Below are 23,071 nucleotides of genomic sequence, written 5' to 3' on the forward strand. Positions count from 1 at the left end.
TTCCTGCATTACGATTGTGAGTAGTGGAGCATTCATAGGCACATACGTATCTACAACCCACTCAATAATTACATGAAACACTTGCTCTTTGTGTGAATATAGAATGTTTCGGTCAGATCTATATTAAGCCCAGCACTCAATTATATCTTGCATACTAATGTGTGTGGTGTTACTACAACCTATAATCTTATCAATCTCTTATATTCAGTCAACCATGGTACACCTTGTAATAATTTTAAACTATTCTGTCTACTTGTAGTGATTTTTAAGTTTTTTATATTAGCTCACATGGTACATAAAAGTATTTACTGCTAAATAACACAATAATTTATAATTTAACATGAGTTTTTTTTTATTCATAAATGTATTTAACACTGTAATTTGAATGTTATTACTACTACTCATTTTATTACAACTTTGAAACATGTCTAAACTACGTAACATGTATCACTAGCAAACCAAATAAACATTACTTTGTTCTTAAAATGTAAATGTTTTGCATCATTTTATTTAAAAATAATGGATTATCTTAATTAGAGTATATTTATGCTTATTCGCTTTTTCTCTGCCCGGCCCAGCGGTAGTCAGGCAGTTGTTGCTGGTCGGCAAACATTTGGTGTTGCACCCTGATGATCACATGAGCAAGCGGGCAAGCCAATCAGGACACTCCTTGCAGACGCGCGCAACTTCAATCAGGAAATAAACATTTTATATTTTTCTTTCATCGTCTCCAGGAATACATATAACATATTTCTTGTCTATACAAGAACGTAACTCTGTTGAAAATGTCCGCCGGACCGGATCCTACTCATATGACATCTCTTGGGAATGGCGACAGTTTGCACCAACTAGGTAAATCATAGTTTTTTTATTTGTTTACTGCTGCTAAGAATGAATGCTACTTTGGTAAAAAACAGACATACGGTGCTTCTAAACTAATTATCTTATAACGAAAGAAAAGTTAGGAGATGACAAATTAACATTTTGCTTCCACATTGATTATGCTACAGTTGTGCTGTTGTGATAACAGTTTGGCCGCTTATTGTAAGCTCACTGTATTTACCTTCTTGTCACAGTTCTTGCCTCCTTCCCTTTGAGTGACGTAACCGAAGACGATCTGATCAGGAACCCACAGTTGTGTAAACTACTCGCCACTTTGACTCAACATGTGGACCAGACTGGACTTACTGTGTCACTGAAATCAGAGCTGGACAAGGTATCAGCAGCACTGTGTCCACACTGGGACAGAACCTTTAGCTCAATTCTCAGCTGATGTATTTCAAACGTAACTGTAGTCTTACATTCGCATTTCAGCTCCTCACACAGTGTTTAGATCTATCATATCATCCGGTGGCATTATGGTTCTGTGCAGATTAAGTGATTTGCTTTATGTTAAGGCAGACAGTGGCAACAGCAACAATGCTCTACTAATGTGAGACGGCTCTGCAAACAGTATGACTGCAAGTCAGAGTATGACTGAAAACCCAAATAAGGGCCCATGGGTAGTTTCAGAAATGAATTTTACTACTCATAAAACCCGTTTCTTAGGATAAATACCCCTTATCCTCACCCGCCACTCAATTTCTGCTGTATACGCTCCCTCAGTCAGGTCTGAAAGTGATTCTTGACAGAACCATACAAATAATATTACATGGTTTTCTATTCATCACGATGTAAATAGGCAGAATAATAACATCAACAACAACAACAAAGATCACCAAATGTTGTCCCACTGCAGCTTTAAGTTAGAGCAAACAACCATTTGCTGCAGCCTCATTTTATGAGAAATTATTCTTTAGTTAGTAGTTTATGACACACTGCCCACTACTGGAAACTATTAAGAACTACAGTCACATAAACCGTTAATAACAATTAATTTTCTCTTGCCAAAACAGCCAGACTCCTCAATGAATGTCAATAAAGTTTGGATTAAGTCTAATATGTCTCTTCCAGGCTGAGCAGAAGCTGCATACCCAGAGGCGTCATTGGCTGCACTCGGAGAGCCTCTACAGAGGGCTGCAGGAGATGATCCAGGACTGCTGCGTCAGGAAGCACCATACCACTGTACCCCCTGACCAGGCAATGGTGCATTTCCTAAACTTACTGGCACATAATTTAAAAGATTAAATAAATAAATAAATGGTTTGGTTATTTATCAGTCATCACCTCGAAATCACACTGAAAGGGGGGCATTATGATGTTTTATATATATATATAAAAAACATAACCTTAACACATGTGATAGGTCATTTGCTTTGCTTTTTCTATGTGGAGTTCTGTGAAACAGTGGAGAAGTGTCTGCTGGTGGCTCAGTGTGTCAGAATGCTGGATCCCAGTAGCTCTATCAACCAGGACCAGCCCTCCGTTCTGGGCCTGAACCCACAGCAGGTGCTGGAGCTCATGCCATCAGAGAAGGTCAGTAATAACCTTATTAATAGTTTAAAAAAAAAAAAGTATTTCTGAATTCTGAATGTAAAGCCTTACTGAAAATTCTGTTTTGGCTGAGTGTATTTCCTTGAGCCCATTCTATATTTATGTTTTCCAGACAGTACAAAGAATGAAACAGAGTTTGCCCAGAGAGCTGGAGAAACATCTCAAGAGAAAGTGCCTGAACCTTCTCTCTTACTATCAACCTGAATGGGGTACAGTAACTCCACACTTTATTTACTGGCAAACTTAGTTTTAGAATCTCATTGCATGGACATCTCACTCAGGACGTTGCTGTGTTATCTCTTCTAGAGAATGAGAGTGAGGGTCTGAAGAACAGCAAGTTGTCGCATCTGTCTGTCCTGCTGGACAAGGAGAAGAAACGGGCACAGAGTCTGAAGGAGACCTGCAGGGAAAACACAGTACTCCTGCAGAGACAGGCTCAACTCTACCTCTCTGTAAATAATTTATTTATGAAAAGGAATATAACCTAAATATATCTGTGTGTTTTAAATCATTAGTATAATGTTGTTTTTGCATAATTTGAAAACAAATACTAATTTGGAATTCAGGCAAAAGTAGTACTTCAGTAGTACAGTAAGACAATATGCTCTGCTCTTTCTTTCCCTGACCAGGAGCTGATTAAGTGTGTTCAGGTCCTTCAGTCTCTCATCCTGGACCACAGACTGAAGACCCAGACCGATCTGGATGAGAAGAATTTGGAATACTTTGAAGGCAAATGTGAACTAGTCTTACAGAAGATAAAGTAAGCAGATTTCACTAACTTTTATTATCATGAATACACTTAACAATGTAGAGATTTTATTTGTCCATCATCAAAACTATAATATATATTTTATTCATATTCTGACATGCAAAAATCAGAAATCTGTGTAATTTATGGGCTCAAAAATCACTGTTTAAGTATCTTAAAAAAACACATTTGTATTTAAGTTCAGTATATTCTTCAATATGCTGCCTTTCAACCATTTTATCTTAATCACACCACTTTACACTAATATCATATACCATGATGGCATACATATACATTGCTACATAATTTCAACGAAAAACAACACTAACCACAGTCATCGCCTCACATGAAAAATGTGCATTTAAATTAGTTTTTCCTTCTTTTTCAAGGGCTGAAATGGTAGAAATCCAGTTGGACACTTACACTGCGGATGCAATATCTGCTCATAGAAAGATGAGGTGAGACCATTTGTGTCTATCGATGTAATTTTCTTCTGTGCCCTGTCATGTAATGTTGCTTTTACATTCTGCTGGAGCTTTCTGAAGGGAAACTAATGTTAAACTTATTTTGCCATTTGGTGAGGTTGTTTTTTTTTAATTCATTGAATTTAATCTCTATTTCAGAGGAAAGCTGGAGTCAGAGCTGAAGGCCTGTCAGGTGGAGAAGCAGTCTGTGGAGTTAAAACTGGCCTCCTTTGAGATCTTGGGCAAAGACTTTGAGGCTCTGGCTCAGGAGTACTGCAAATTACGGCAGGAGATAGAAATGAAAAACTGGGCTCTAAAGGAGTTCATGCAATACAGTAATAAGTGAATCTGGTATGTGGACGCAAACCACCCACCATATACAGTACAAATCTCAACTTCATTTTATCACGTTATTCTTAAAAGGTGAGGTCAGTTAATCCCAACCCAGTTTCTGGGAATGACTGGTCTACATAATATGCAACATATGTTATGACATTATTATCAATGAAAATATGGAATGTAATTGTCACCAATCTTCACATTAAACCAACTCCCACTTTTCTGCTCAGAAAACAATGGCGTGTATCTGCAATTCTTAATCTCTACCACAAGAGGGCAGCATACTTTCATTTCTGACTGACATCACAGTTGTCCTCTTATATGGGACATATAAGACATTTACTTGGTGAATAAATGCTAAATTATCACTTTACATAAAATGAAGACAACATTCAGAATGTTTGTGAATTTAATTTCTTTCATTTGTACTGTTTTATACATACAAGGAGATACATCCAAACTGCTGATATTTCCCCCTCAATAACAATAAAGTATTTCTCTTTATGATATTAGTTCCTTCAATTATTTTGTATTTTTTCACGTGTATTAAAATGTATCACTACGCACATGAGTTATAGGAAAAGTTCCCCACAAACATGTTTATTAGTAGTAAATGAATATAGCATTTCGCTTCTAATCACTTAAAGCACTTTTTTGTGTGATCAAAGGGGAACACAACATGTCAAGATGGCTAAACTGATATGCCATCTTACAAGGGTGTGAAAAATTATGGTTTAAATAAGACTGATATTTATAAAGGCTACAATAACTTTTAATATAAATATCCGTTTAGCAAGTGAAGCGTTTTATTCACGGAGCGCCTTTCATGCATTCATAAAGAATACAGAAAAAAAATAGTTGGTAATATTCACATATGGCCCTCATCCCCTTCCGTAGATAGCGATGGATTTTCTTCCATAAACGATCTTTGATATTTCCGCTGCAGCGAGGAGAAACGGAAGTAGATCAGAGTGATCTCGCTCTTTCATCGTCATCATCAGTAGCATCATCAGCATCAGCAGCAGCATCATCATCATCATCATCGTCATCAGCTCCGCCCCGCCTCGCGACATGAGTCCACCTCTGGCTGCTGCTGCTGCTGCTCCTCCTCCCTCCCGCTCCGCATCTGGCTGACTGTCACACAGCAGAGTTGCCGCCGCTTGGTCCGGTGCTGCGGCGCGCTCGTTCTCTCGCCCGGTACTCTCGTGGAGTGGACTCTTTCTTGAGCGTCGGGAGCCACCATGTCGGAGGTGCGGAAATTCACAAAGAGGCTGAGCAAACCCGGGACAGCCGCGGAGGTCCGGCAGAGCGTGTCAGAGGCTGTGAGAGGCACCGTGGACCTGGTGGTACGTTATTACCGCCGTCTGTCTGTCTGTCTGTCTGTCTGTGTTAGCATACCATGACAATGTTAGCTTGCTAACTCCACTCACCTCTTATTCGTATTTCGGGGGGAGAGCTGGACAATTAAACATTTTTAAATCGTGAAATAGATATTTTTTCAATGACTTAAACCTACAATTCATTCCAAATTGTATCTTAAATTAACACATGTTCTGTATCACTGCAATGTCCAAAGTAAGGTCCTACAATTGTATGATGTATCTTAAATTTAGCACAGTTATAGCTTTAGTGATAGTGGATCTATTTGTTCTGTGCCATTTAATAAAAAAAAAGAATGTAATTCATTCTCATTTAAGTTTTTGACCTTGCATTGGACTTGAGTTTTTATAATATAACATGGTGTAAACAGAAGCTTGACTTTAAGAAAAAACACAATTAGACATTTTTGTCATGAGCTTCTCGTGCATTCTTTCACATTTACCCACACACACTCCTTTTTCATGCCCCAGTTTCCATTCACTGTTTGTCCCACCACACTATTTCCTTTAAACACAATCCTCCATGCTGCACTCACTGCTGTCATGGCCGTGAATTTACCTCTCATGTGCTTTCTTGGTTTTCTAAATGAGCAGTGTTAGGAGGACACACACACACACACACACACACACACACACACACACACCAGTGTGTGTGATATTGTCCGCATGGTTGTTCTGTGTTGTGTGGCTCCTTTTGTGTTCAGCCTCCTCCTGCCTGGCTGGAGGATGAGGAGCCAGTTAGACAGCTGCAGCATGGCTTCCCCCCTTCTCCTTGCCTTGGAGCAGTGGTGGCCACATTGTGCAGGAAAAAGGAGCACCATAATCTCCATAAGTGTGCTCATCAGTAGATGTGATTTCATTGTTTGTATTCCCTTCATCTTCAGGAATGACTTCCAGTGTGCCGGTGTCTGATCGCGGTTTTGTTGCAATGGGAAGGGATTAGACACAGTGGATTCTGGATTGAGATAAATATCATGTAGGATTCTGCTGATGCAGTGTGTGTGTGTGGGTGTGTGTGAAATAATTTCCACTAAATCAGAGGCGTGAGCTCTTTTTTTTTTTCATTGAAACAAGGAACACTTTCAAATCAGTCGATATTGTTAATGATCAGATTATTAAAGACATATTTGTTGTAGAAACTTCTTATGGACAGAGAAAGACATATTTCACACATGAGAGTAACACATTTCACACACATATAATCTCTGTTACTTTTTGCTATTTAAGAAAGTTTTATCATGAGTTATTGTTATTTATATTGTTTTAAGTCAAGCTACAGTTAATTTCAGTAATAGCACATGATAAACCATCAAAAGAGTTCATTCATTTACTTATTGTGTTTCAACTGACAGTAAGTGTCAGAACAATCTGAGAAAAGTTGAAGAATTCAATTGTAGCCTTTGCAATTTGCCAGTTGCATTGTTTCAGCCCTTCTGGAAACTCGCTTCTCGCTGCTGCTAATATCTTGTTTTCTAGATGGTTTTTTAACTGAAACCAGCTGATGACTCTCAAACACACTCTCATTATGTGACAATGACAAACTGCAGCTTTGGCCTAAAAAAACACACACACACACGAGAGTCACTCATCTGTTTAAAGAGTGCGGCTGGATGTGTTTGTGTAAGAGATAAACTATTGTTCCCTTGGGATTGTGCTGCAGTCTTATGATGATCATCTACAGGGGTGTGACGTTAAGAGTTTTCCCAGCATTAATAATCTTGTGATGAGGTCCTGATTTCTACCACAGAAGTGCGTTCAGTCCTGTGTGTCATGTTGTACGTGTGATTCAGTGTAGCAGTTTTTGGCAGCGAAGTAAATGGTTGGCTTGGTAACTGAGAACAAACGCTGTTTTGTGGAGAGTGCATGGCCCGCGTTCCTCTCACATGGGGATTCCCTCAGGCGTTCTGTGGCCGCACTTCCTCTGTGTCTTAATGATCGCCTTAAAGTCGATATGTGTGAATCTCTTCATCATGCTCTTTTGTAAATTTCTCAGATGACAAACGTGTTTTTTTTACATGTTTACAAGGAAAAAGTTACACGTAATATGTACATGAACTTTATTTTCCGAGTGGAGGATGTATGAAGTACCAGCTGTAGGTTAGTTAGTGTTAAGTTGTGTCATGGGAATTTCCATCAGCTGATATGCAAGAGACTTAATTTACAGAAATTCAATTGAGCTACCATGTAAATAGTGTCTTCACATTACCTTACGTGACGCCATACTCAAAACAAATAGATTAAGGGTAGAATTCTGACTATATTCGCATTATGACGACAAGCGTGTGTCGTAATCAAATCATAACATCCTTTTGGAATTTTCACAACAGTGGATATGATGTAGGCATGACTAATCATTCAATGCAAACAGGAATATGAATGGATTATTTCATCGCTATAAGTACTAGTAATATCCAGTCCAGGATTGTGAGGACAAAGGGTGGGGAGGATACATGGCTGTTTACAGTGGAGGTGGGGTGTTGAAAAGATTCCCAGCTCTGTCAGTGTGGAATGTGATCATAAAGGTGTAAGAGTAACAAGTAAAACTTGCAGTTAGAAGGTTTGGGAGAAAGAGCAGAGAGAGCCTCTTGTTGTCTCTGGTATAAGATGGGAGCCACACTAACTAGGATGTGTTGTGGTTTCTGGTTGACAACACACGCTGAAGGTTGGATATCAACTCTCGACCTCTTCGCATTAAAGGCCAGTATGTAACACGAAGTTGTTTGTATTTGTATTTGTATTCATTTATAGGCTTCATATAAGCCTTTTATATGCACTTTATATGCACTGTGCGCTTTACAGGGGGTTCTACAGCAGTCGAAAGTGACAAATTAGTCAGTCTGCATTTAACCCTAAAGGTACACACTATTTTATTTACTTATGATAATAATAACAAAAATCAATATATATATATATTTTTTTCTAATTTAAAATTACAGTATTTCAGATACAGGCCTCTACCAAACGGTTGAGACGTCTGTTCTGATTGACGCTGGACGCTTCGTCCTCTGGGCAGAGGACGAAGCAGAACCGCGCTGCGGCCGTTGCGCGGCCGTTCCGCGTCCAGTGGAAATCCAGGGTTAGTGAGTTCCGCTTGATGCATTTTTCAATGGGATATAATGACTTAAAGTGTGGTCGACCAGATGGTTGAGTAGTACTTTAAAGGGTTAAAAGGAGAAGCTTATGACATAAACAAAGAATGACTATTTATTTTTTTGGTATATAAAGGCCAACACACTTTCATGACATGCTTGGGTGAAGGAAGGGCTGAGCTTCTGTTTGTTACAGACTGTCGTCTCACTAATTCCTACATACTTGACCTTTCAGGCGTCAGTAATGTAATATTTAATCAAAATAATGTCTCTTTTTCTCATAGTTTAGCTAAAATATGTGGAATTGTGTCCAAGTGATCAGAGATTGTTCTCTCTGAGCTTCAAATTCTTATACTGAAAAAGTCCATCTCTATGTCTGTTTTTAGATAAAAATGTTTGTGCACTGACGAAAAGTAGACATGGGAGAGCTCACATAGCCCTCGTCTCGTGGAGTACTGGATGACTTGTCACATGTTAGTTTCTCATTCTGAGGTCAAACTCTTGTCAGGACATCATGAAACCCAACATGGTTAAAATAAATTAAGAATAGATTATGAGTCTGTGGAGCTACAATCCAGATGACCAGCACCAGCAGACACACATTATAGTAAAAAAGGAAAAGTTTAAGGCGTGTATCAGTGTTGCACTACTGTTTAATTATGAGCAGAATCTACAGTCAACGAGGACATCATTAGAAACTTGCTCAGACTTGTCTGGTAGTGCTGCATATTTAAATATTTCATCACATTTTCACTAAGTGAGGACTTTTAACCACGAGCCGGGGTAAAAAAAAATGTGGTGCCGAAGCTTAAAAGGCTTTTTTTTCACAGCGCTTGAACATTTGGAATTATCGTCAGACACACATGTAGCTAATTAGGCGTTGCATTGTACTGCAGCCACTGGTGGAGGAGAGATGTCGTTAACGTCATTAGTTCCACCTGTGCTCACTCTCCCCCTCCACCTAAAGTGAAAATACAGTACGTGTCGTAAATAAGAAACTGACTGAACGGAATTGCTCTGATGCCAGTAAAACTATTAAGTTTCGTGGGGTGAGCAAGAACTTCTTGAAAGGAAAGAAACACTCATCGGGCAAATGGGTAAGCTGAATGTCAGTAACTTTAACTTATAATTTGTTTCCTCTGTGTGGGTTTTTTTCTTCTTGCTTCCACACCGTCCAGTGAAATAATGGATGTATTATATCATATTTTGGCCAAGTTTTTGAGAATAAATGTGATTTTGGTGTGGGTTAGTTGGGGAGACGGGGCAGAATGATGGTGCAGTGGTTTTCACTGGTGCCTCACAGTGAGGAGGTTCTTGGTGTTTTCTTTGGGTTCCTCAGCTTCTTTCCCCCAGACCCCAGTCTCGCCTAATACAGATAGACTATGGAACCTTTCTGCATTAAAATATCTAAAAACAACAAGACTAATATAGGTAACACTTTAGATTAGGGAACACATATTCACCATTAACTAGGTGCTTACGAACATGCATATAAGTAGCATACTAACCCTTTATTAGTCATCGTTAAGCACGTATTCTACATAACCTTGTTGTCCCTCTATTATGACATGGATTAAGCGTTTTCCTACACAAGGTGTTAATATGCGCTTAATATTTACTCATAAAGCGCTAGTATGCTACTTATATGCATGTTAGCAAGCACCTAGTGAATGGCGAATGAGTGTTCCCTAATCTAAAGTGTTACCCTAATATTACAGTATATGTTTTTATTGAGACGTGTACTTACATGAGTCTAAATGTTTCCAACACTCTTTAAATCCATACAGAGCTGCAACAAAATGTCTTCAGACTATGTTACTGTTTTGTTACATACTGCTTTTCAAGAAGAAGAGGTATGGATGGATGGATGGATGAAATTACTAAAAAACAATCCAGTAATTATGTCGAAAATGCATTTACTCAGATTCTGTTTTGTTCAACAGCAAACTGACATTTTGGTGACACCTGGTTTTTCCTGGACTCAAACACAACTCTAGAAATGTCAAGAAGAGTCAACTGTAAAGTAAACTTTAAAAAAAAGGAAACTTTGACCTAGTATTTAATGTACACATCCCATACACACAGGCTGAAGCACTTACTCTAAGGTCATTTGCCTCATACTGTATGTCACTTACATGACTGTTTGTGTGTGTGTGTGTGTGTGTGTGTGTGTGTGTGTGTGTGTGTGTGTGTGTGTGTGTGTGTGTGTGTGCACTCCTCTGTTGTGTGCAAGTGTAAACACTTGCAAGCCAACATGATAAAATCCATCTGGTCCTATTGGAGACTTGAGCGATTTACAAGTGCCGAACCGTAATGGGACACAGACATCTGGAAATGCACCTTCACTGGCATCATCATCGTCATCTTCATCATAGCCCCCTGAAGGCTATGATGTGTGTGTGTGTGTGTGTGTGTGTGTGTGTGTGTGTGTGTGTGTGTGTGTGTGTGTGTTCCTTGGCCAGGGCCATAGCAGATTGTGACATGAAAAAAGGTGGTTAGGTGCCTCGATTGCACGCATCATACAGTCACACCCATGTGTTAGGTCATGTCCTCTTGTGTTTGAGCATCTCTCAGTTGTTGAGCAACTGTGGCCTCACAGCTGCCTCGTTTTTATTCTTCAACTCGTTTCCTCCTCTGTGAAAAAGCAGAACTTTCTCTCATCACATCTCTCCCTCTCTGTCTCTGTAATATGATCGGTGTGGTCGTGGAGCTACCATGTGCTGCCGAGCGGTTGCCGTCTCTGACATGTAAAGCTGCGGTTCAGTTGTGTTGCACATGACAGGAAGCAGAGCCGCTGCCTAGGGTGCAGCAACAGCAGGAGCAGCACGCAGCAAATGAGTAATGCTTTCAGCAGACACAGCAGAGGTGTTGTGTCTTTCTGCTGGGTCTCCAATAAATAGTGAGCCTGTATCTGGAGTAAACAAAATTACAATAACAGGAGTATTATTAGAGCATTGGTTAAAAAGAGACATGGGGTTTCAAGTCGGGGTCTGGTGGAAAAACTTAAGAGAACATTTTGTGGAACTGGCTCATTTCAAATTCCTGGTTAAGGAAAAGGGGGAAGGGGAAACTTTGTTCCACTTACTGTCTTGTGCACAAACACCAGAATATTCAAGAAATGGTCATGTGCAGCCAAGTTCCAGGGGAGATGGTCTTAAAGTTTAGCAGCATGTCCATCTCAAGTTTAAAGATGGAGGCAGAAGAAGAGTTGTCTGTCTCGAGTTAAAGACAAAGAAAGCACAATGGAAAACACATTTTTCTATTTTGTATTAATTGGATTATTTTATTGTTCGTGTAAACACCATTGCAGTCGCATGAGCAACATGGAAAAGATGGGAAACATTAATACAGACCAATTTTTAGTTTTATTCTTCCCTTCCCCCCATGGCCTCGCCTCCCCCGTCACCTCATTCAGTCCCACACGTGATGAGTCAAAAAGACCAACTGCATGAAAATGTAGAAAGGAAAAGGAAGGAAGAAAGAAAAATAAGTAATGAAATAAAAATGATTAGAGAAACAGCCCAGATCAGTCACAATAGTGATTGCTTCAAAGGTCGTAATTAGGAAGGTAGATCTACAACAAATGGTTAAAAAAAACAGCAGCCAGCCTACTACTTAACTTTATTACTGGCCCTTTTTCACTTGAACCACTTCAACAGTAGGAAAACACAGCTCTGTGTCTCAGCTTCTCCCCACTTGGATGGAAATTTGATGAATAGAAGCACAAGTTAGAAAAATCCCTCTCAAATTTTCCCAGCTGCAGGCACAGTTATGGTTCTTAAGGGTCTTCTTCACTGAGCTTGCTCTATAAAGCAGCTCTCTGGCTTCCCCTGCATGTATTATGTACCTGCAGACTCTGTAATGTGGCACAGATATATGGTCTGATTTCTTCTGACTTAAGTCCAAACGGTTTGGTGTTTCTTCTTGGCTAAGCCCTTCATCACTACTGATGTCTCTGCTTAGCCCAAGCTTAAAGTGGCACTTGAAAATTAATTCTCAATCTTTCCAAGTGGTTTAGCAACGTCCGTGACGTATGATCATGTGAGCTAGTTGTGGGAAAGCTACGTGTTAGCTGTTCTTTGTGAAACTCAAAACAGGAAGTCATGATATTTAGGCGACACTTCATGTGAGATGTTTTGTATCTGTCGTGCGCTGTTTCATGATTTCATACGCTTCTGTATTTGCCATCGTATTTGCTTCTTCCTCCTCCCACTCCCCCAAATCTCTGAGTGTCCTACACCGTGACAGCCCTCTGAACTTTGTGGTCAAATCTGATCTCTTGTGGCTGGGTGGGGGGTGAGCCCTTGTTCGGAGCTTCCCAAAAGCAAGTGCATGTGTGAATCATCCCTCCCTCAGCCACAGTGAAGAAACATTTTGATTATTTATTCATTTGTATTCTGCCTATCTTCCCCTCTCAGGAGCAGCCAAAGATTATCGAGCCACTGGATTATGAAGCTGTGGTTTTCCAGAGAAAGGCCCAGATCCACAGTGACCCCCACAGAGACCTGCTGCTCTGCCCTGTGGACGATGTCTCGGTGAGTAAAAGTTGCATTTTACACAAATATAATATACACGACCGTTCAAAAGTTTGGGGTCACTTAGAAATGTCCTTGTTTTTTAAGGAAAAGCATGCTTCTTTTCAATGAATATAACATTAAATGAATCAGAAAGACACTCTATGCATTGTTTATGTGGTAAACGACTATTGTCCAGATTTTTACCGGCTGCTTCCTACAGAACAGTAAACTACCCTCTGGGAAGGGCGACCAGAACAAGAACGATGGACAACTCAAGTGTCTTTAAGAGGTTTTATACTACACACAACTTAATACACTACTTAATAGGTTGTAAACCGACAAAGTGTACAGGTTCTGATTATTAGTTACAGATGAAAACAGGAAAATAAAGATGAGCAATATACATAAAAGTGCTTTGATGACAACTGTGCTTTGATTACACACTGCACATGCTCCATACCTGCTGAAAAGTTCGGCAACTATTATAGCTGCAAACATCTGGTTATTAATGGAATATGTACAAAGGTGTATAGAGGCCTATTTCCAGCAACCATCTCTCCAGTGTTCTAATGGTACATTGTGTTTGCTAATCACATTAGAAGGCTATTGGATGGAAAGAACCCTTTGAAAACCCTTGTGCAATAAAGACACAGCTGAAAACAGTTTTTCTGGTTCTTTGACAAAAGGGCAAAATTATTATTTTGATTAAAAATCATTATTTCTAATCTTGTCAATGTCTTGACTATATTTTCTATTCATTTTGAAACTCTTTTGATGAATAAAAGTGTGACTTTTAATGGAACGGTAGTGTAATATATGCCAGAAACCTTTGCATCTTATTATTGCATGGCGTGTGAGTATTTCAGAAATATTCTTTGCTGTGGTTTTGTGTTGAATTTAAGCCTCCGACCACTAGTTGGCAGTAGGCTTTCAGCCACATGACTCTCTCCTTCTGCTCCTATTATTAGAAAAATATCACATTGTTATTTTTGTTTCAACAGTTTTTCTTAAAATAAACTAAGTAATATTTCACCTTGCTTATATAGTACAATATATCGTATCCTCACCCCTGTGTTGGGATATTTATCGTATCACAGACCCCTTTGCTGCGATCTCCACATAAAAACAGCCACATACAGTAAGTGTTCTTCCTGTAAACCTGTTTGAACTACAAAGAGTTGTAAAAATCATTCTGTAAAGAAAAGTTTCCTGTCATTAATCTCTGTCCAGCCATAACACACAGTTATTTACGGCTCCACAGAGCCTGAGCAGTCAAACACGGTCCAGCCAGGTGTTCTTTCCGCATGTGTTTTTTATTTAGAAACACGTTTCACGCCACATCTATTTATCTGTTGCTATCACGTGCCTTCTGTTTTCTCCCAGGCTCTCTCTATCTGCCTCCATCACTCACTTTCTCGCGGAACTGTTGTTTGTGGATTCCTGCTGTGCCAGCATTTAAGAACGGTCATTGCAACAGTTTAAGTATATGTGTCTCTTTCTGTGTGTGTGTGTGTGTGTGTGTATGTAGGAGTCACAGCTGTCCAGGCAGAGGAGGACTGTTGTTCCCTCTGTGCCACAGAATGCTGAGCGGGAGGCCAGGAGTCTTTTTGCAAAAGAGGTATTTGAATGCACCCCACCCCCCATTTTGGACCCATTCAGACCTGGTATTAGTGTCCACCCTCAGTTATCCAATTGCACTCAGACAGCATTAAATATGGCTGTTCACACCTGGTATTAGATTGCTGGATGCATCTACCATGAGCACATAAGACTGAATCTGATGTCCTCACCTTTTATTCACATACACTACTGTTCAAAAGTTTTGGGTCACTTAGAAATGTCCTTATTTTTTAAGGAAAAACACTTTTTTTCAATGAATATAACATTATATTAAATAAAAGTGTGAGTTTTAATGGAAAACACACAAAAAAATTGTGTACACGCTGATGTTGTGTCTCTTTGTAACGAGAAAATTATGTTTTGAATAAGTCTGACTGTACAGAAGTGTGTTTATGTGTGTGTGGGTGCACGAGTGGCAAAGAGAGAGAAAGAAAAAAGAGACGAGGGGAACGCAAGTGAATCAAACCACCTCGGAATGTGGTTTCTGTAATATTAGAACACATTTAAGAAGCATTGGGAGCATTCAGACCTGTATTTAAGCTAATATATTAATAGTATTAATATTTACAGTTGATGTTGACTCCATGACATCCCTTGTGAGTGTTAGAATCTGCTCAATAAAAAACAGACATTAATTGTGGTTAATAAAACTCAAAATTAAACAAACTTACATTAAACGATGACGTGTGGATGCCTTCAGACCAGTCCTTGTTGCGTTCATGTTATGTTAAACAGTCACTTGAGGCTCACAAAGAAACACAAACAATACAGGAGAGTAGTAAACACATGCTATACTCGTGATATACTGTGTACGAGCAATGAAAAACAGACTCCAGCGCTCATGACAAATGATACAGCATGGAAACAACTGTCATAGGAATTGGCTTATTCAGAATCCGCTCAACAAAGATGCATTCATTTCACTTAATTGAGAATTCCTGCTTTCAGTTTCACACCAAATAAAGCAATATGCACAATGCAAACCAGCTTGAGTAATAATGATTAGGAGTCACGGCATGGGTAAAGATTTCTCTGCTTTATGAATTATTAAATTAAATTAAATTAAATTAAATTAAATTAAAGATATCATGGAACCAAGCAGCGTCGTCCTCACAGCTGGAGAAGAGAAAGTGTGTGCACAACCGGCATGTTATCCTTGTGTGTGTGTGTGTGTACTAATCCAGCTCTGTGTGTTGACCTGTTTGGCAGTGCATCAAGATGTACAACACCGACTGGCATGTAATCAACTACAAATACGAGGCTTACTCTGGTGATTTCCGCATGTTGCCAAGGTAAGAAGGATGCAGATGGCTTAGACATGCAGTTTGGATATACAGTATGGGAAATGTAGAGGTTAGGGCTTACAGTTCCCAATCGTTCAACATGTAACGTGTTCAAGAGTTTTAATGCTTGGTGACATCATGTCAGTCACTTTTTGTGCTGCATATCCGTGCAGCTCTGATGCTTCAGCAGAAAAGAGGAGGTCAGCATGTTTGTCCTCCACAGCACAACAGGTGCAGCTGTTTGGATGCTGATAAGTCTTCTTAAGGAAATTATTTTTCTTATATCACTGCAGCCTGCATTTGTACCAGGAATTGCAGCGAAGACGTTCCCCAAACACCATTGGAATTTATCAGGAGAAAATATCGCAGACAGACATGGTGCATTTGGAGATATAATATTACAAAATATTATTATATAACGTTTTTGCATTAAAACATCTTAAAACGACAACATTAATGTTGTATATGCAGTGTATGTGTAGTGTTTCCAACACTAAATCCCATAAAATCCATAGAAATATTTATTTCCATTGAATGTACCAGACTGTTTCATTACTTTTGGTCAGCTCTTACTTAATTTAAACAGTTGGAAACAAGGAATATAAATATCAGAGTGCTTTTACTTTGAAATGGGTATAGGGCATATTGTGTGTGTGATGAGAATGAGAGAGAGGGAGAGGGAGTTTGTCTATCATTCTCACACTTGTTTAAAAAGCTGAGTTGTATGCAACATAAAAAACTAAAATACAAAGCATTTCTGGGAAAAAAAGACTAAGAGGATCATTCTTTTATGTCCCTGATGTCATCAAACGCCACTATACTACAACTTGCAACTTGCGAAGTAGACACAGAGAACTCCAATATTAAACTGAGCCTTGTTACACTGAAAGTCCAGTCAGGAGAGCGATTTATTGAATGCCGACCCCCTTTCTCGTTTCTTCGTTTTTCTCACAGCAAAGGCCTGAAGACAGACAAGCTGCCAGCTCACGTGTTTGAGATCGATGAAGACGCCAAAGACGAGGTGAGTGGACCCTTACGACCACAGACATTGATCACCGCAGGACTCCCCCGGTTCTTCGCTGACTGACCAGTAGCGTTTCAGTCAAGACCTCACCAACCAAGAATCAAGACCAATACGCCATAAATCCATTAAAACATCTCTTGGTGCCTGAGATCAGAAAAGTCATACAAGTATATTTTTGCATATTTCATGTAAAACCAACATTTTTTTTTACAAGTACTTATGTTATTGTTTCATTTGAAGATAGGAGTTTTCTGTCCAATCCACAATCATTAATTGTACAAATAAATCAGTTGTGGTCTTGATCTTGACAGATCTTGATTTACAAGACCTCAGTGACTTTGACCTTCCATAATACCAGTTCAGCAATAAAATATGACATCATTAACACTCATTTGTGGTGAACAGCAGAGGAACCTCTCTCACACAGTACGACGTAGGGGTTAATCATTTTGAATCATGGAGATGAGACTTAGATTGGGCTCTTTCACTGTGCCCGAGTGCCTGTAAGTTATACTGGACATGCACCGAGCTGGTAACTGCGCTGGGAGAAGTCACAGTGACTTATGGTCTGTTTGTCCGGCAGCATGGCCCTAGCTTTCTCTTGAGTGCAGCAGCAGGACAGTGAAACCAGAAGCCCTAAATGTCCTATAAATAGCTCTCATCGATCCTCCTCCCCATACGCTCTGGCCGGATGTGAATAAACTGAGACAGAGAAAGGGTTTAATTGAAGCAAAATAGATGCTTCACTGCAGGATGGGCAGGGCAGGCAGATACAGTAGCTCTGTTACTTCTCCAAATGGCCCGTGCTGTTGTGACTTTACTTCTGTGTGACATACAAGGTCTAGTTTCACACATTGAAATGACAGGACACTGTCTTCTAGAAAGTGTTTCCTTTTTCTGTTACAATAAATCAATAACAACGCTGTCAGGGACATTAGGTGTTAGTTGACAATAGACAAACTCAGTGTCCTCTAACAGTGACTCTGATGGAAGGACAGACTTGAGTACGACACAGGAGGAGAACCAATTAGATTACAAAATAGAGCAAGACAGAGAGAAATACGGAGGGAGGGAGGGAGGCACGACACGCCGAGGACAAAATGCCACTTCAGTGGGATGAGGTAGATTGTGCTGTGTTTATGTGCGCATGCCTTTTTACTCAATGTCATGGTATGTGTTTTCTGTTCCAAGCTTACATTAGGTTAATTAGTCCCCTCCCTTCTGCTCGGAGTTTCTCCAGAATGAAATACTGTCAATATGTGTGTGATTGTTTGTGTATGTGTTACCTCTTTCTTTCCTGGTATAAACACTGATCTTGTCAGGACCAGTAGTCCTCATGGTAACCAAAACCCAGTCCCAATAAGGCAGACCCTTATCTCTGAGGTGCTGGTTAATTTTAGGGTTAAGATTTGAATGATTTTAGAATGGTTTAATGGTTTTTTTGTGGTGCCAATGAGGTAGAGAAGCTGCACTGACCGGGGACTGAGGCTGAATAAGGACAACTCCTTTCTGGGAAACCAAAGAAATCCTTCATTTTTGAAATCTTTGTTTATTCCTTAATATCAGTAATTAGCCTATGCCTTTTTCTACTTCTATTTATTTATTTTCATTCCTTTGTTTGTCCTCGCAGTGACATTGTCTCAGTGGTTTTATTTCTCTTTGACTTTTATTTATATTGGCATAGTGCTTTATGCCTTTGCCTTTGTCTTTCTCTTGCTAAGTTGCTTAGTGTTAACTTAGATAACATATAAATAAACAATTATACATATACTGTATATCTTTAAGCATCAGGTCCATGGTTTGACTCCCAGCTGGTTGAATATTTAGTCAATTTACCCCACGCAGAGGTCAGCATGTGTGTCCCCTTCTCTCCCCTGATGTCATCTATTAACGCCAAAATATGCCAACGAAAACTAGGTCAAATAGTAAACTACCACTGTGAACCTTGAAATGTCTTGAAATCAGTTACTTATAATAATATAATAACTTATTACTACTTAATAATATAAAATATTGTACTAGTAGTGAGGCTTGCGGTGTTTATGGATAAATCATTTACTTGCATTAACTTGCGCTAAAATGTCTGTGATGATTGTTTCTGTTATATTTGCTTGTTTCTGTCAGGACACAGCATCGCTGTGCTCCCAGAGGGGAGGCATCATGAAGCAGGGCTGGCTACAGAAAGCCAACATCAACAGCAGTCTGTCTGTCTCTATGAGGGTGAGTCACCGCCAGACCTCCTGATCTGCCATTCACACAACATTATGGCAACAAATGAAGCAACAGAACAGAACAGCAACAGCATGTAGGCGTCACAGCAGCATTGACATCTGTAAAACATATTAATAGACTGCTTTTGTTGACGTTTTGTAATGTAAAATTATCCGCAATTTGAAAATCAGTGCTTTATTTACCCAGAAAGTGAGACCCTGGTGCCTGGTGACAAAATAACTTGACTAATCTGAATTGACAAGCTGTTAAGACGTGAATCTGTGTGACTGTGCTCCCCTGTGCATTGCAGGTGTTCAAAAGGAGGTACTTCTACTTGTCTCAGCTTCCTGACGGCTCCTACATCCTCAACTCCTACAAGGATGAGAAGAACTGTAAGGATACCAAAGGCTCCATCTACCTGGACTCCTGCATAGATGTCGTTCAGGTATGCAGGGGTGTAAAAGATCAAGCAAACATCAAGTATATAGGTCAGGTATTTGTTTAATTATTGTGTAACTAAGGCCCTAAACCACTTTTTGAAGGTGAAAATTAATGTAAAGTATTGAACATCTATATATCGACTCCTCTCCCTTTTATAAAAGCCTAAAAAAGCTGGAACAGTAAAGTCCTGGGTGAGGCTTGTGTTTCTGTGTTTTCGTGGTTCAATTGAAGAGAATTCACAGACTTGGACACAAGTCCAGTCCTAACCGATATTGAGGAATAGTGGCTGCTGGCTAATGGTGCAGACTCCTACTTTATTCAGGCCTGCAGTGACTGACAAGGCTGCCAGGAAGCTCTCAGTATGATGAACACCCTCAGGAGAAATGACGGGGACTCATTCTGCCTAATGGGTTTAATACGAAAGCTTGTGTTTGACATTACAAACAGGGTTTGCTTCATATTTCATGTTTTCTTCAGGGTTATTTAAGCAATTAGTTCAGAGTGGGACATTTTATTACAGACTGTGTTGGAAAACAAAGAGAAATTGAGAAGGCAAGGCACCACCATATTTTTAATCAAATTCCAATAAAGAGAGAGAGACAGAAGGCATGCTCTAATAATGAATTAAAGCCAAATGACACCCTCAATTGTTCTGAAATACTCATTATTACAGAGCAATTGCAGCTAATAGTGCATTTTAAAAAGTAAAAAAAAAAAGTGCAGAAATTTTTTCCTACATTAATTATCTCATTTTGTTTACATCCAATTCTTAATGTCCCGCAGCTCTCTGCTGATTACCAGAATTAAAGGAGGACATGTTATCCGTTGTTGGCTCTTGAAAGTGATCTAAAAATGATTTCCCTTCTTCAGAGCCCAAAGATGCGTCGTAATGGCTTTGAGCTGAAGATGCAAGACCGCTACAGCCACTTCCTGGCTGCAGACAGCGAAGCAGAGATGGAAGAGTGGGTGGTGACGCTGAAACAGGCTCTGCAGAGCAGCACCGAGGCCGGCCAAGACAGGAGGAACGGCACTGAGTCGCTGGAGTGTGCCTTGGGTTAGTTGCAGTACCTAAATCTGAATTATTTAGACTTATGAAAGTTTTCTGTACGGTCAGTTAGCTATGATGTAGTAATAATACGTCCTCTTGTAATGTTATAGAGGGTTACAGTAATCCCTCTCCTTGCAGTGGAGGGAGTCTGGGCCCCATGCTAATAGCTTCCTTATTACAATGATACACAGGCAATAGAGTTTAACACTACACATTATTCATTAACATAACAGTAACACAGTAGTTGCAGTCAGAAGTTGAGTAGAAGTGAAATGTGTGTTCACATAAACTGTAAATCCTTCTCAAATATGGTTTCACTGTGCAGTTAAAAGCACAAGAATCTGAAGATGATTTGTTTAATTCGCTCTTTAGTTTCCATTTTTTACTAAAAGTGTATTTCTTCAGTGAGAAGTTTAAGTAAACTGTGGACTTTTGTTGCCTGTTCTTCTGAGCCGTGGAAGAATTCCAGCCGCTCTGTGCAGTTTGTTGCCAGTATCCTTGAAGCATCTTTTTTTTTCTTAACTACTGTAATAACATGCTCTCTGTCGAAAATTCCACTGGAACCCAATAGATTTAGTTTGCTCACAAATCTAAAAAGATGCTGATGAGACTCCGGGAGACCATCCAGAAAGTTGGAGGTGCAGTTGGAGTTCACTCCAGTCCATTATGATTTCCACAGCCTGTCAGCAGAATGGTTAATAGCCTCTCTTCTTAATTTGTCCAAGAGACTGAAAAGATACCAGCTTGGGTAGAGCAGGAACCATGGAATTCATCAGGGAACCATTCAGTGCTACTGCGAATCATGCCCTGATAGTTCATTTTATATCCTGAGCAGTAGTAGTAGTAGTCAGACTGTCTCTCTGTTCATTCTTCATTTGTATGCATGTGATCGCTGTCTTGTCCCTGTTTAATCAGATGATGACACGACCAGTCAAGGGAAAGGTGAGAGCCTGCTGGAGAGTCTGGGGAGGAGCCTACATCCTGAACTCATGAAGGTATAAAGGATTGGTGTTAAATGAGTGGAGTTAGCATTTCCCAACCATTGTTTTCCTCTTTTCTATCTTTGTATTATTATAAAATCACTATGTTCCACATGTTTTAGACTGTATGTAGAAATGGATGTCGTCTATCTATTGCAAAACAAACTTCTGTTGCCAAACTTGAGATTTTAACAAGTTTTTGAAACTGGAAGTTCACACCAGCTGTCAATCACACTGGTGTCCACTAATGTGTGCCAAACTTTAGTGTCTATTTTCCTCTAAATGGGAACAGAATTTACAAAATGGACACAAATTTTCTATAAAGAAGACCTGAAACGAGCAATTGAGGCTATTGATTCCTCTCGAAAATGTTTACCGACCTGGTAAATCAAGTGAGAAGTACGCTAATTTTTGCATAGACCTCCATTCAATAGTTCTCAATAGGAGTACTTAACTTTTCAAACTGTGAGACGACATCTATTTTTCTACACAGTCTGTGGTTGCTACCTCCTACATTTTTCGGCTGATTTTGAAAAATCCAGAAGTTTGGCTTGTTTATTACTTTTTTTAAATAAAAAAGTAAAATACTATTAATATGTTTATTCAAATACGCTACGATAAAGATGACACAATAGGTAAACAATGAAATAACAGTCATTCAGTGTTAGAAAGGACAGAAGATGTAGCTTTTCCAGTCGTTTTGTCTTTCTTTCTTTTAAACTTTCTTTTAAAATGATTTATTTTTAGTGTATATATTTTGTAGCTGTAGCTGTACAACCACTGTAACCAGTACAAATGGCAGTAACAGTGTGTAAATATAATATTATGTACAATTGTCTTGACAAAGGAAGAGTAACTCTTGTGTCGATCTCAGTGTCTGTTGAAGCCTGAGAACAGCGCCGTGCTCTCCAGACTCTGAGACTGTGCTGTTTCATACGTCTATAAACCCAGAGCTACACGCAGACAACAAAGCCCTCTGTGCCTCGTGCTGCTGTTTCCCCTCTGTTTGCTCTGGGCCACTCCAGCGCTGCTTTTTTTTTCCCGCCCCATGCATAAGATCAGTCAGGTTTAGCTGCAGGCTTGGACACAGCCAAAGCAAAAACAAGGGGAGAGGAGAATTGAGGAGAGGAGCTGGAGAAGGGCTCTTATCGTGACCCGAGGGCTTGATTTGTTCATCCCTATTAGATGCCTTTCTTTCTCATTCTGTCTGGGTCTGTAGGTTTATCTAAATCTCTGTTTGTGTTGGTTTATTTGCAGAGAAAAATCTAAGAATAAACCAATTTTAAACCAATTTTCCTAGAAGGCTGATGTTGACGTATGCATTTTTATTGCCTGGAAAATAATTATTGTGTAAAATGATTAGGGTTGGTATTGAAAAGGGTATCGTCCAGGAAACAGTACTGAAGTACATCAATCAATATCCAGCCCTAAACATTTGTGACTAATGAAAAAAATGATTCATGACTAAAATGACTAATAAAAAAAAGGCGTACCG

The 23,071-nt window shown here is 39.5% G+C and overlaps 2 protein-coding genes across 8 annotated transcripts in view; both read left to right on the top strand.

The window, feature by feature from the left end:
* Positions 1 to 785: 785 nt before the first annotated feature.
* haus4 (HAUS augmin-like complex, subunit 4) lies at positions 786 to 3,991 on the top strand (the record flags this gene model as incomplete). Its single annotated transcript, XM_083910151.1, has 9 exons — positions 786 to 852; positions 1,077 to 1,216; positions 1,954 to 2,085; positions 2,275 to 2,419; positions 2,550 to 2,642; positions 2,740 to 2,885; positions 3,063 to 3,193; positions 3,571 to 3,639; positions 3,805 to 3,991. 9 exons carry the CDS (start codon positions 786 to 788, stop codon positions 3,989 to 3,991), a joined length of 1,110 nt encoding a protein of 369 aa, XP_083766277.1.
* Positions 3,992 to 5,133: 1,142 nt separating this feature from the next.
* dock11 (dedicator of cytokinesis 11) overlaps positions 5,134 to 23,071 on the top strand; it is a 56,387-nt gene continuing 38,449 nt past the window's right edge. For 5 of the 7 annotated variants that reach the window (XM_083910212.1, XM_083910209.1, XM_083910210.1 and 2 more), the window contains exons 1-9: positions 5,134 to 5,330; positions 12,871 to 12,987; positions 14,498 to 14,587; positions 15,799 to 15,881; positions 16,827 to 16,893; positions 19,021 to 19,116; positions 19,418 to 19,552; positions 20,419 to 20,602; positions 21,512 to 21,591. In XM_083910212.1, the coding sequence (XP_083766338.1) occupies positions 5,226 to 5,330; positions 12,871 to 12,987; positions 14,498 to 14,587; positions 15,799 to 15,881; positions 16,827 to 16,893; positions 19,021 to 19,116; positions 19,418 to 19,552; positions 20,419 to 20,602; positions 21,512 to 21,591 (957 nt within the window). In that variant the 5' untranslated portion in view covers positions 5,134 to 5,225. Of the gene's footprint in view, positions 5,331 to 6,327; positions 6,340 to 12,870; positions 12,988 to 14,497; positions 14,588 to 15,798; positions 15,882 to 16,826; positions 16,894 to 19,020; positions 19,117 to 19,417; positions 19,553 to 20,418; positions 20,603 to 21,511; positions 21,592 to 23,071 lie in introns of those variants that run through there. The other 2 variants (XM_083910214.1, XM_083910215.1) reach the window with 2 other exon arrangements.

The sequence above is a fragment of the Microchirus variegatus genome (assembly GCF_963457635.1).
Source record: "Microchirus variegatus genome assembly, chromosome: 2".
NCBI classification, from domain to species: Eukaryota; Metazoa; Chordata; class Actinopteri; order Pleuronectiformes; family Soleidae; genus Microchirus; species Microchirus variegatus.